Source organism: Genypterus blacodes, unplaced genomic scaffold (assembly GCF_046128005.1).
Source record: "Genypterus blacodes isolate CSIRO-AG114 ecotype Tasmania unplaced genomic scaffold, CSIRO-AGI_Gbla_v1 ptg000156l_1, whole genome shotgun sequence".
In the NCBI taxonomy this organism is placed as follows: Eukaryota; Metazoa; Chordata; class Actinopteri; order Ophidiiformes; family Ophidiidae; genus Genypterus; species Genypterus blacodes.
Genome location: NW_027466957.1, coordinates 828,174 through 841,931, shown reverse-complemented (window position 1 = coordinate 841,931; position 13,758 = coordinate 828,174). Strand labels below are relative to the sequence as shown.

General features: G+C 41.5%; 1 protein-coding gene across 2 annotated transcripts; it reads left to right on the top strand.

Annotated features, from left to right (window-relative positions):
• Positions 1-2,757: 2,757 nt before the first annotated feature.
• ada (adenosine deaminase) lies at positions 2,758-13,380 on the top strand. 2 transcript variants are annotated; one of them, XM_076166099.1, is made up of 12 exons: positions 2,758-2,803; positions 3,501-3,626; positions 7,078-7,139; positions 7,246-7,368; positions 8,367-8,510; positions 8,614-8,729; positions 9,528-9,652; positions 10,633-10,704; positions 11,309-11,410; positions 11,773-11,840; positions 11,937-12,066; positions 12,435-13,380. In XM_076166099.1, exons 2-12 carry the CDS (start codon positions 3,597-3,599, stop codon positions 12,537-12,539), a joined length of 1,077 nt encoding a protein of 358 aa, XP_076022214.1. In that variant the 5' UTR covers positions 2,758-2,803; positions 3,501-3,596; the 3' UTR covers positions 12,540-13,380. The 2 variants fall into 2 exon arrangements, with proteins under 2 accessions (XP_076022214.1, XP_076022213.1); XM_076166098.1 differs by lacking the exon at positions 2,758-2,803 and having other exon boundaries at positions 3,435-3,626.
• Positions 13,381-13,758: the final 378 nt, after the last annotated feature.

The window sequence follows — 13,758 nt, the reverse complement described above, 5'->3', positions numbered from 1 at the left end:
TGTTTCCAAGAGGCTTTAATATCATCTCATCCCCTGAAAATGCTCTCTTGTTTTGTCTGTCTGGGTGCTGGGGCTGTTTGTGGAGAGCTGATTGCAGCACTACAGAGTAGAAAATAGCATCTGGCATTCGTTGACACACCTAAACCAACAACAACAACACATCCATTTCTAGTTTCAGTTACTAAAAATAAATGCGAACAAATAAATAGCGAACAAGGCTTCAATTCATGTAGGCAACCATTTCCTACCATGCTAGACAGTGTCAATATTTTTAGCTAAGATTGTAGGCAGGGGGAGCCACACACTCCTGAGACACGCAAAGCCCTGCTGTGAAATCAATCAATATACAAAATACAGATGTAAACCTACACATTACAACATTACAACTGCTATAATCATAGAGCACTGTGTGTAATTGTGGTGTATGTGTATATTTGTGTTGAGTTGCAATGAGCAGCGTTCGTTCAATCTGCTCCAAAAATAACAAACAAACAAAAGAAACACAGTTCAGGGGTTTGCATTTGCATTGGGTGTGTTTACATTTTATTTACATGATACTAGCCATTTTAAGTCAAGTTTATTTGTATAGCCCAATATCACATACAATGTCTCAAAGGGCTTTACAGACCCACAACATCAGGACAGTTCCCAACCCTGCCCAAAGCTCTCAGGGGAGACGAGGAAAAACTCCGGAGAAAACCAATTATTTTTGATTTTCATTACCAAATCATAGCAGTTGGAGACATGAATGGAACATCATGAATAATGTCATAATTATGCAGTGGGAGTATGACATCATGAATCTGATCTGATTAGGGAACCTACAAGAAGGTCCTGATGGAACGCTCAAGAACAGCTGGTGCTCAGATGATGGACAGGGTGATAGAGTGTGAGATTGCTGACAAACAGAGGTCAAAGGATTTTCCTGTCCAGGATTCCTCACCATGACAGGAATGATGAGCTTCCCTTCGCCTTCGTCAGGTGGCAGTTCCCTGTCAGGCTGGCTTTCAAGGTAACCATTAACAAAGTTCAGGGTCAAGAGAATGAACATGCTGGCATCTAGCTTCCTCCGCCTGTGTTTGCTCTGGGCCAGCTCTACACTACACGGCCTTCTCCAGGGGAAAGAGAGCCAGCAGCATGACAGTTTTCATTAAAGGTGATGAGTAGCACATAGCAAACAACATTGTTTATTAGGAGCTGCTGTAATTCGATGTGTATGCCAAAAAAGGAATGTGCCCAAAGGTAAATACTTCAAATATGAATCATAACCTGCATTCATATCTACTTTGCATTACCCTCAAGTGTGAATACATAAGCCGTAGTGACAAAAGGGCCAATTTGGTCGGTCTGCTTTTGACCACATTGACCAAAATGGGTGGTGTTTGCCTAGGATTGTCCGGCATAAACAGCCTGAAAGAGTGTGTGTGAGCCCCTATTAAACCCTAAGCACACCTGATTTGTCCTGCTGCCGTAGTCAATCATCTGGAGGACATAAAATACATTGGGCAGTTGATTGATTCATTTATTCTGGATGACAGGAGGATGACATAGCAAAGTATATGCTTAGGTGTCAAAAGAGCAGTTTGGAAGATTTCTGGAAGACAAATGTGTGTAGGATTTACAGGCCATGACACAGGCTTGTCGTAAATTGAATTTGAAGGACAAGTGGAAGTCTTCATGTTCAAGTGTTGGTACAGAACAAAGTCTATATAACGTGGTCCTAGAGCCCTCTAGTGGCCAAGAAGGAACAGTTCCAAACTATCTATCTATCTGTCTCTCTGTCTCTCTAACCCTCTTTCTATCTATCCATCTGTTCATGGTTTGAAAAATCTATCCCGGACAGGACTTAAAGCCACAGACATGACAATTTGACAGTTTATCAGAGGTCATATGAGAGTATTTCTGTTTGTTGAACATATATAGCTTTAACATCAGACCAGGCTATCCAAATAGTTGCAAATGTTGAGTAAAGTGTCTCGTGACTAAGCATATTTCCAACACAGCTCATGGCTTTGTGCTTTCATGGAAAAAACTTCAGCAGGGCTCTAATCAAAGCTCTGTGATAAGAACATTTATGAGCCGTCCGGAATGATACCTTACACCATCTTTCTTATCTGGGTTAATGTGATTTGGAAAGCTAATGACTGGACTGGCTGGATGCTATTAAGCAGGAAATGCCCTCTTTTACGAATCAAAGCAAGGCAACTTTAATTATATAGCACTTTACAAAACACAATAGTAATTAAAAGTGCTTTACACAGGCAACGGGTGCAAAGTGGGGGTTGAATTAGACACAATGTGACGATTTTAGAGTTCACAATGCATTTTTCACACCTTTTCGACTACAGGCATGTGTGGGCTGTAACCACAAGGTGTCGCTCGTGGACAGAAACATGGGATTCTAGTTGGAACAGTAATTTTTGTCCATTTGGGAGATACTTTTATCCATAGTTACTTACAAGTGATGCATAGAAACAATGCTGTAGAAGAAAACACCTCCATAACAAAGGTGCGTTTTTTACAAAATAAAATAGGGATGTTGGTAATTGAATGGAATACTGTCAAACGTGCAACCCCAGGTGCATCTCTCTGCTTTAAAGACATTTCCTGTGTCACCAACAGATGTCGGAAGTGGAAGCAGGGATCCGTTACGCACGTTCAATGTGTGCGCCTTGATAGTGACAGCAGGGCTCACTCCTGGCTGAAACGTGCGTCAGTTCATTTATCAGTGGGAACAGTGGTGCTGTGGGGGGTGGGGACCTGAAACTGGGCCCCTGACCTATGGAACACGTTGGTGGTGGAGGTAAAATGTATTTGTTGTTCTCCCCAGGTCCTAAATCTGTGTAACTCTAATGATAATACCAATAATAATAATTATAATAATACACTTCATTTTTATAGCAATTTTCATACAAATAATTCGACTTTACAAAGAAATGAGATGCATCAAGTGCTTCACATGATCGATATATAAAGATGCAAGATTTAAAAAAATTAAGATAATAAAAGAATACATGAAATAGAAATATAAGCTGGAAAATAAAACCAATAATAATAATGAATATTAATGATATTGATGGCATAGAAGTTAATGATAAAACAAAGTTAATACTCTCGATCGATGGATGTGTGTGTTAGTGTAATTGACATTTCACTAATTCAGCAGGTAAATCACTGGCATCACACTCGCAAACTAAACTAAGGATATATTCATGTAGGTTTTATACATGTACTACTCAGTTTTACATAGAATTTAATCTTATTCCATGTAGCTGCGGTTAGATCGGTTTCTTAACCCGGGTTGCCAGAAATAATTACCCCGGTTTGTTCCCCTAATCACATGGGCGCAAATCCACAGCCACACTGGGCCGTTAATCCGGGCCCTCCTGCAATCTGCGGCACACACACCGGCGTTAATGCTCAGATCCTGCTCCTGTGTCCTTGTGTGTGTCTCTGTGTGTGTGCTCGGTGCTTTTTGCTGTGGGGTGAACGGGACAAAGGCGTGTCCCTGAGCCACGAGTATAATACCAGACGCTGCTCCGGTTGGTCTGCTCACTTGCACTACCATCACATCCACCGGCGGCAGAGACCCAACCATGTCCGAACAAGTATTCAACAAACCAAAGGTACGTTTCTCCAGCGAACACTGCGCGGAAATGAAGTTTGTTCAGTTAATCAGGACCCGCGTTTCCGTACCGATCAAGTACAAAAACAAAGATATTAAGCATTTAACGGTGTTACATTTTAAAACAATAACTTCCAGCATCACTTCTTATGTTGGAACTTCCTATTTGTATGAAATCAGGAAGCACATGGAACCTTTCATGCGATTTGACGCGCGGTTTGCGATTCAACCTTTGAAGTGTCAACCATCACACCGATCACCACCGTAATGAATGAAGAGACGCTGAATGCGACAACACCATAGCAACCCGGAGCCCATTCATAATCACCAGGTGGTTGTGAAGTCGTTTGATAGTGAAACGGTTCTATATCCGCCGGACTGAGAATCTGACGTCATAAGAGGACCTTCAACATTTGGTAATCTGACATTTCTTGTGGTATGCTCGGCGAGGAAAGGAGGCGACTGGCAAGTGTAGCCAAGTCGTGTAAGGTGTGTGTGTGTGTGTGTGTGTGTTAAGAGGTTTAACACACACAGTAGTTGTTTTATGAAATGTGTGTTACAGCCGTGGCCTTTGGAATGTTGGTGCTGACTGAGCATGCATCTATAGTCTGCCTGTGACATCTGATAAGAGTGGAGAGGATGATTGGCTTACAAGACACACACACACACACACACACACACTCAGAGCGAGAGAGAAGTGGTTCCTCTTTAAGTCTCTCTACCAGTGTGTGTGTTCAAGTGTGTATCAGAGGGTCAGTGGCAAAAAGCATCATAGATTGTGAAATGAGAGCTGCATAGAATGGAATGTAAGTGAGGTAATCCAATTAATTATTAATTTGCAGTTGTAGATGTGATACCAGCCTACCGTCACCATCTGCGCAGCCTCATCGGTCACACTGCTCCTCAGGGTCATTAAGTTTTGGTCATGATCACTGATTTGCGTTGGACTGACACTGTTTGTTTTTTATTTTGGTGAATTTGGTTTATGGTTACTTTTGAAGAAATTGACAAAAATGTCTCAGAATGTTCAGAAATCATTCAAAGCTTTCTGGCTCTGTCCCTTTAACAGCTTCTTCTCTAGACCATGCCTGACCCTTCCACCAGGTTTTGCCAAAATCGGTCCATAACCTTTTCAGTCAGCATTCTTACACACCAAAAGACACACAAAGGTCATGAGTGAAAACAGGGATCATACCAACTCATATATTGTCCTTTACAACTGTGCATGGAAAGTAAATAAGAAACTGCTACAGGATGTCCTGGGCCTGCTGATGGGTTTCCCAGCTGTTCTCTTAGGTGTGTATTGTGATGCAGAGCTCTGATGTCCGACCTGGTCTCAGACACACCATCAATTGGGAAAGACATCATATGATTCTTGATTATGTAAATATTTGATTAACCTCAACCTCTTTGGTGTTTTTTGTTCTTCTTCTACATTTGAACCAGATTCTTTGTATCTTCCTCTCGGTCACACACAGATGGACACGGTTGTACAACATGCACACACATGCTTTTCGGAAACAAACTGGTCAAATCAACAGAATGTAAATGCTAAAATGTAAAAGTAATTGTAAAATGGGACGTACTTCAGCTTTCTATTGAAGGGCTGCGATTTTGTTCCAATGACTTCTTCAAAAAACATAAAACATTCATACATGAATGCTTTCAATCTTGCTACTGACTTGCTATTCTTTCCATGCAGGACTTTTGCCCTACAAATGCTCCGTCACTGTTTTGGCCACAACTTCTTTATTTATATATATATTCAGCTGTTCTTGGAAAGTGTTTCGGCAAAAAAAAATTATCAGTGAGGAACTTAAAAAGAATCATGGAATATATAGATTTGTCAGCCTGTAGAGATTTTATCATGTAGTTCCCAAGACAGTACATTAAGTACATATCTGCATTTGCTGATCCAAGGAGTTCTGTATATTCTCCAGGGCATCAAGGCAAAGCCAAATCCATGTACTTCATCACACTGCTGTCAGAATTTCCAGAAATTCAAGACTGCTGCAAAGCATGTCTGCTTATGATTTGCTATACAGAGAACAGAAGTTAGTAGTTTTGACTTGCATCTGTGTGTGTTTGTTTGATTTTGAGCGGGTTACTCAAAGAGTTATGAGCCATTTTCAACAAAAACCGCCATGCCCCGTCAAGGCTTGTTTGGCCTTGGTGGAGGTATGCACACTGAGGGGTGCCTTTCGAATATCATTTATAAACTGTTTTTCCGTTGACTTTCCAGGAACCTTATTACACTGTATCGCAATCATGATATAAATGGTGCAATGTGATATTCCATATACCACAGCAGAGGATATGCATTAATGTCAAACATAGACTTGTTCTGTTACAGTGTGTCACCATTCTATATATCATCCTTATTCATTATCACTGATATAAAGCCTTTTGTCCAGAAAACCTCCTGACCTGTCGCCCTATTTCCCAATTCCTGCTATACCAGATGCTGATGACATCAGGGTGTTTCTTGGGTGTATTTTTATGCCAGAGCAACAGCTTCATGTTTTTGTAATATGAGGAAATAGAGCCTCCTGTTGTTACAACATTCAATTATTTCTTAAACCACAGATCTGACAAAGTTTTGACATTTGTGCCAACGTCGGTGGTCCTAAATTCTGTTTAAAATCCTCTGTTTAAAGTAGCAGTATAAACAATATGCACATGTTGAATAGAAGATAAAACATGGACACTTTCCCAGTACAATTAATATTCACTTATTATTTTTAATTCCCTTAAGCTTTCTGCCAAACACAGAGGGATAAAAGATAATAGGAATCACTCTCTTAAGCGAGGCTGATGTCTGTCGCTGAGGCTGCAGCTGTTGTAGGATGAGAGCTGGGGCTGTGTCATCTGCCATCATAAATCACAGCTTTCAGAGATGGAAGAACACCGCTGGCCTTTCCGCTATTTGCTGTGCAGGCATGTGTATCATGTTCTCACTCCAGCAAAAAACATTGTGTTGCACCACCACCACTCCGACTGTTCTTTTTACAGTATAATAGTGGGTTTCCAACATTATTTTAGTTTTGTGAACAGTAGTGGTGAACGCATGCAAAGCAAAGTTGCGTTACCACCTTTGCCACAGTTTGCCCTATAATACACTCAACATGGCGGCATGGTGGTTTGCACGGTTGTCACAGGAAGTGGGATGTGTATTCTCGTTTTTGGCCTTGGTGTTGAGTTTGCGCTGTCATTAAGATTTAAGATTTAAGATACTTTATTATTTGTCATTTTGCATGCAATTCACAGCAAATTGCATGCAATTGAAATGTATCTTGCACCCCCTCATATCACAAACATGCATTACAGAGGGGGTGCAGGGCAGCCATTATTCGGCACCCGTGGAGCAGTGTTAGGGGTCCGGTGCCTTGCTCAAGGGCACCTCGGCATTAATGCCCTTTCAGTTTATGGTCATGTATCCTTTTCATCCACAGGTTGAGTTGCATGTGCACCTCGATGGAGCCTTCAGGGTGCAGACTATAATGGACATTGCAAAGTAAGTTGCTTCACTCTTTCTTCTATGATGGCCCCAGGCCCGTTCAGACACATAATAACAACGGTTGTCCTTGAACACCTCTTGTTTATCCTCTGTTCCCTTCCAGGAGACGCGGCATCCGTCTGCCAGCAGATACCACAGAGGAAATGGCTGAATACATCATTCTCCAAAAACCTGCCACTCTCACAGAGTTCATTGGCAAGTTTGCAGTGTACATGCATGTGATTGCGTAAGTGCTGATGAGTCACCTTTACTGATTTGGGTTTCATAATAGGCAGAGGTGTTACCTCGCTGAACAAATGAGGGGTTGCAGAAAGTGTGTCATTACCTGATTGAGAGTCTGAGTTCACCTCATTAGTTTGCAGGAATGTTACTCCGCCAAGGTCTGTGTTGGTGATCACAGGTCACTCCCACAGTTTAGTCACATTAACAGGCTCTTACTGCCATTCAGTGTATCCAGATCCCAGATAGAGAGTATTTAGGTGCACAGTGTGTGTGATCAGGGAGATTGGGATGGAAGGCACAGCAGGATTATGCAATGTGGTTTTGAAGCACGATGGGTTGGTGAGTTTAAATGCCAAGCATGCAGAACAGGCATACATCATGATCAGGATCAAGTGTCCCCTTGGCAACCAAGCTAGCAAGAGAGTAAATTAGTTTGGCAACCTCTTCCTGTGTCACTCCGTCTACATTTAGCCCTTCAGTGACAGAGCTGAAGCTTATAGAGAAGAGGAAACACAGTCTTTCAGATAGCCATCAAAGCCATTGTGCTGAATGAACTCTCCTGTGCCGAGGCTCTTGAAAGCCTGGACCGCAGTATGGCTTTAACAACACAGGGAACCTCCTGGCTGGGTGTAGCTGATGCAGAATTGTTGTTTGGTGGTGGCGGTTAATGATGGGAGCTGGAGAACAACAGGCATTCAGGCTGGTGCAACAGGCATTCAGGCTTGATGTAAATGCTGGAACCTGTTCTCTTTCTCCATCATGGAGTTAACTGTTTCATTCTACTCTGTCATCCTGCAACATACAAACCAGGTTTTCCAAATGAATTCAGGTGACTAATATTAGTAACTCATTGTAGACTTAACATGGCTTTTATGGCCTAGTTTAAAAGCCATCATACTTTAGTTGATGGATTACCTGTGTTTAATGGTTTTATCTGTTCTTCTGAGATAAGTGGATCAGGACCAAAGGTCGTGTTGCTCACTCTGCTTTGTTCTGTTTCAGTGGCGACAGAGAGGCCATCAAGAGGATAGCCTATGAGTTTGTGGAGGACAAAGCAAAGGAAGGAGTGATCTACATTGAGGTCAGGTACAGCCCACATTTAATGGCAAACACTCAGGTGGATCCCATCCCATGGAACCAGGAGGTGTAAGTATTCATCAAGTTTGACGTCACTTTGTACCGTGTACACATGGCCACAGGTTGTACATATACTTTCTGTATCTGTGTCATCGTGTCTTTCATCTTTCAGGGGCGACGTGAGCCCAGATGAGGTGGTGCAGCTGGTTAACCAGGGCCTGAGCGAGGGGGAGAGGGCCTTCAATATCAAAGCCAGGTCCATTCTATGCTGCATGCGCCACATGCCAAGTAATGAACTGTTCATGCTCCACTGTGTCCAAACAAGCTTGTCAGATAAGATCCCGTACTTCCTGAACTATAACTCTGCAGTTGTCCTTGTTAGATGACCAATAAGTAATTCCACTCACTATTAACTAACAAACAGCAGTGTTATAAGCAGCAAGTATGGGCAGTAGCAGTGGTAAATCTGTTGCTTGTGATGTAACCACGCAGGCAGGAAACGCACGTGTTTGTGTAAAACACCAGCTCCAGTTCTTATCTGTCATTTTATGTTTTACCTTATCTCATAAATCACCATATTCATGCTGGACTCAAAACAGCTTTGTTTTATAAACAGATATACCGTTTAAAGCCAGGAGAATACTGATGACTGTTTGTATACACATTGGTATAGTAATACTTGATTTGCTGCCTGTAAGATCAACTAGACAAAAATACATTGTTATATTTAATACATCTAAATATGATGGTCTAGTATATGTACAGTATGTCATTTATCCAAAGATAGTTTCCCTTTTGTAGAATGTGTATATTTGTCATTTAATTGCACTTCACAATGTGCTGACCTGAGACTAAACATTGAATTTGAACACCTGTGAAGTGACTCGACTTAGACTTTGGACTCAGAAAGACCTGATACTCAAACCAATCAGCTCTTCACTTCCTACAAATCAACTTCATTTCCCAGAACTACATTCAACTACACACACAACAGCCACTTACAAAGACTATGAATATGTGGAATGAATAATGAGAATATTTTTCCAATAACTCATCATGACTAAGCATGTGTGTGTATTTGCGCAGGTTGGTCCATGGAGGTGGTGGAGCTGTGTAAGAAGTATCGCAAGGAAGGAGTGGTGGGCATCGACCTTGCAGGTGATGAGTCACTCAACTGTGAAGCACAAACAGGCCACACACAGGCGTATGAGGTGAGGCTTTGCATTTTTGCATTACCAAATGATTGTAGTGGGATACATGAATGGAACATCAGGAATGATGTCACACTTACAGTAGTGGGAGTATGACATCATGAATGATAGTAGCGACCATGAGCCCCAAAGCAAAAGTACATTAAGATTCCAGACTGTGCTGACATGGTTGTTTCTCCTGATGTTTGTTTAGTATTATACAGGCTCTTATTGCCCTGGTTATGTTGGCTGATTAAATAAGGTGAAGCAATGAAGTAACGCTCTTGTGTTGCATTTGTCTATAATATCCGGTTTTGCCTGTTTTCTCTCCACTGTTTATTTTATGTCACAAACTGGTTATTCTACTGAATTAATGTTTTGTTTCCCATTGATCACAGTTGCATGTTTCAAGTCTAAACCAAATACTGTGTAAGCTGCCCGTGTGTTTGTGTGCATTTACAGTATTTGTACCGGACCACATTTCAACAAAATTGTGTTGTTTTATTATGGAAAACATTCACTTCTCCAGAAATGTGTTTTTCCTGTTTCAGATGTTCTGAATTCCTGTCACCACACATCTGAATCGGAAATGAGAGTAGAAATGTGAAATGTGCTTCAATTATTAACGGGGAAGCATAACGCATAGAGCAGAGTCCACACTAATTACTGAGGGTTATCGTCATAACGACTTGACCTCTAGTTTCATATTCTAAGATTAAGAGAGCCATAGGTGATGCAGGTCAAAGGTCAAATTGGAGGGATGTATAGTCACGTGTCTATTCAGTTTTATCAATAAAAAAACACATTGCTTAACCTCAAAAATGCAGGAAAGAATATTATTATGTTCTTCCATGTCTAAAGGTCACATATTTTAGTCTGAAACAAAGTATGTGTCTCTAGAGAGGGCATGTCGAGAGGGAATGCAGTTGTGCTGATGTGAAATCCAGATGTTTGGCCGAGCTGTTTGGGTGTTGATGTGTTCTACGATTGATTGTTGACAGGAAGCATTGCGTTGTGGGATCCACAGAACAGTTCATGCAGGAGAGGTTGGCCCCCCGTCTGTGGTACAAGAGGTAAGTTGTCCCTGCAGACTTCCGACACTGCCGTCCGACAATAACACCACCCGTCCCTGATCAGTGTTCCCCCATTATCCTCCATGCTAAACACAATAGACACTTTGCAAAGTACAGCCACACCCTGAAAATAGAAGTGAGGTAATTAGAGTAGTGCTGAGAGTAGATGCTAGATGGTTCGTTTACCACTGTTGGCCAGTTGGAGATTCTTGGAAGTGAAAGTGCGGATCGTCTTGAAATTCCAGTGAATGGAAAGTTGGGTTCAAATGCAGGAGAGTGTGTGAGAAGTCACCGCTGAATTATTTATACACAAATACACACATTTGGACAAATATACTGTGCTCATTCTGTGCTCTGCACTGCGAAAGCCTTAGTTATTGTCCCTTTGGGCCGCTTTCTCCACTTCCATTAGTGCATAAGTACAGAATGTCTCACTGCACTGTGGCTGCTGCGTATCCACAACCACCGTACGCTGCTCAAAGTGACAAGTCAGCCATGCAACAAAAGCTGCAAATGCATGTCTAGAAATAGCTGTACTGTTGAAATGTGCTAGAGGAGATATTTTTCTGATTTTTTAACCTTTTGCTTTTGCCTTGTCCGTCAGGCTGTGGAGGTCCTGAAGGCTGAACGTATTGGACACGGATACAGAACCATAGAAGACCAGAACCTCTACAAAAAGCTTTTGGCCCAGAACATGCACTTTGAGGTAGGAAACCTGCCAACATCTCTCATGACCAACACACCCACATCATCCCTATAATTATCATCAAAATCACACAATCTCCAGTTTAGTTCTGTGTATGTGAAATCTTAGTTATCTAATCTTATAAAAGTGCTGTGTCCTGGTCATCATTATATTTGGATTATAAGTGTCTGCTCACAGAAACACCATATAGTTTATCTGGTCATTTCAGTGGTTGGCGGTCATTTTTACTGCCTTTCCCATTAGCAGTGACACAATGATACACTGCCCCCTTGTGGCGACATCAAATAACGACCCTGCCAGAGAGAATAGCTGTTTTCTTGGAATGATTTGATTGTTCTTTTATTGTGTTGTTGTAATTTCAGCTCTGTCCAGTATCCAGTAAGTTAACAGGTGCCTGTGACCCGGACTTTACCAAGCATCCCATCATTAGGTGAGCTGACATTATACACTCCACAGTTTGATAATGGGACTACCATGAAAAAGACGTTGTCACTCACTTGGCTTGTGCTTGTGTTTATGAATGCAGGTTCAGGAAGGACAGAGCTAACTACTCCTTAAACACTGACGACCCTTTGATTTTTAACTCAACCCTGCAACTCGATTACAGCACAGTACAGGATTACATGGGATTCACTGAGGAGGAATTCAAAAGACTGGTGAGACCCCGTTGAATCATTAAAAACAAAGATTTAAGCCAGTTAAAAGTCATTTGATGTCAGTTTATGTGTCGTTAGATTGTTGTTTTCAACATATCTGGCTGGAAATTTTTTATTATATTTTCTGAAAATGACACCATGGGGTGTGGGGCCTTTGTGGTTGGTAAGGGCTTTCTCTATTGCTAATTAGAGCGAGACAAAGCCGACACCATGCTGAAAGTCCACACATTTCATAATTACAGCTCCTAATGCTCCACATCCAGGCTGACTTGTTTGGCTCGACTGTGCAGGAGAGTAGATTAAAGTGCGCTCATAACCTGGATGGAATTGAAGTAAGATTGTGGCTTCCTGACTCTGCTGTCTTGCAGAACATCAATTCAGCACAGTCGTGCTTCTTGCCTGACAAGGAGAAGATGGATCTCCTCCACAAGCTGTATGAGGCCTATGGGATGGTGCAGGATACTGCCTTTTAGCACCGCAGAGGAAACCTGAGCTAACCCAGGGATGCAGCACTACCAACCTGACACAGTGGAATGTCTTTTTCTGAATTTGTAACCAGACATGAGATTCAGAACAAGTATAATGTACATCTTAACTCATACATCAGTTTAGTCTTTTAGTTTCTTAGTAGGACTTTTGTATCGTCTGTACTCCATGTAAGTATTCACATAAACCTTTGATACTTTAGTTTACAATGGTGTTTGAAAGGGTGTGATGGTGCTCTGCAAGACGCACAAATATGAGCAAACAAAAGTTTTGCCCAAACATTTGGGCAAATGCTACGCACATTTAGTTTTGCATTCATTTTCAGAACTCTCTCCGAAAACTTTTTTTTAAATCATGTTTACACCTTTGTCATGAAAACCGTCATTTGAAATGGAACACAGGTGGAACATTACTGAACATCCTTAAGGATGAAGACCAGGTTCTATTCCATTCATAACTGTCATAACCAAGAGCTTTACACAAAGTAACAGTGTCCGGAAACTCTATCTGTGAGGAAACGGTGTGTGTGTGTGTCATAAATGTATCCGTTTTTGAGTGAATGAATCTTGTACCAACCTCTCTCAACATGTGAATGAAGGAAACAGCAGGTGAAACAGCTCTGTACCAAAAGTTGTATTAGTCCTACATTTGACCACTAGGTGGCGCACTACCATCATGTGGACAATGAGCCACTGGGGTCCATCATGGTTTTATATTTTACAATGACCCTCAGTTGCCTTGTATATATTTCTTTTTTAAAAACAATTCCACTATTAACCGACACATTTATGAGACGCATATCTGACCACAATAAATGCCATAATGAAAGTTTTTGTATGTCCCTTCAATTTTATGCAGTGTTTATTTTAACTGTAATATACTTTAAAGTCAACAAGTCCTTTAAGCCCTGTAAAGTTTAAATTATATGATTAAGATGGATCTGCAGTGCCTTTTCCCCATAAAACGCGGTCGCCCTCCGTTTCTTCATTGTGCCCAGAGATAAATGGGAACACTGGGGCCGAGCTAGGTGGAAATGTAAACACCGGCTTCCTGTGGCCATCCTAATATACACAAAAGCTGCATTCAATAATATTTATGGCTCTGGAAGAACTCAGCGCTGTGCTCATAAATCTCGCTTGGCTTGGACATTTAGAGTGTGTGTGTGTGTGCGCGTGTGTGTGTATGTGTGTATGTACGCATGTGTGT

What these genes read in the sequence shown, in the direction of transcription:
- ada (XM_076166099.1), top strand. Translation starts at nt 3,597, where the DNA reads ATGTCCGAACAAGTATTCAACAAACCAAAG. An exon ending in AAGTATTCAACAAACCAAAG is followed by an intron (nt 3,627 to 7,077) that starts GTACGTTTCTCC and finishes TTTCATCCACAG; the next exon opens with GTTGAGTTGCATGTGCACCT. An exon ending in AGGAGGAATTCAAAAGACTG is followed by an intron (nt 12,067 to 12,434) that starts GTGAGACCCCGT and finishes GCTGTCTTGCAG; the next exon opens with AACATCAATTCAGCACAGTC.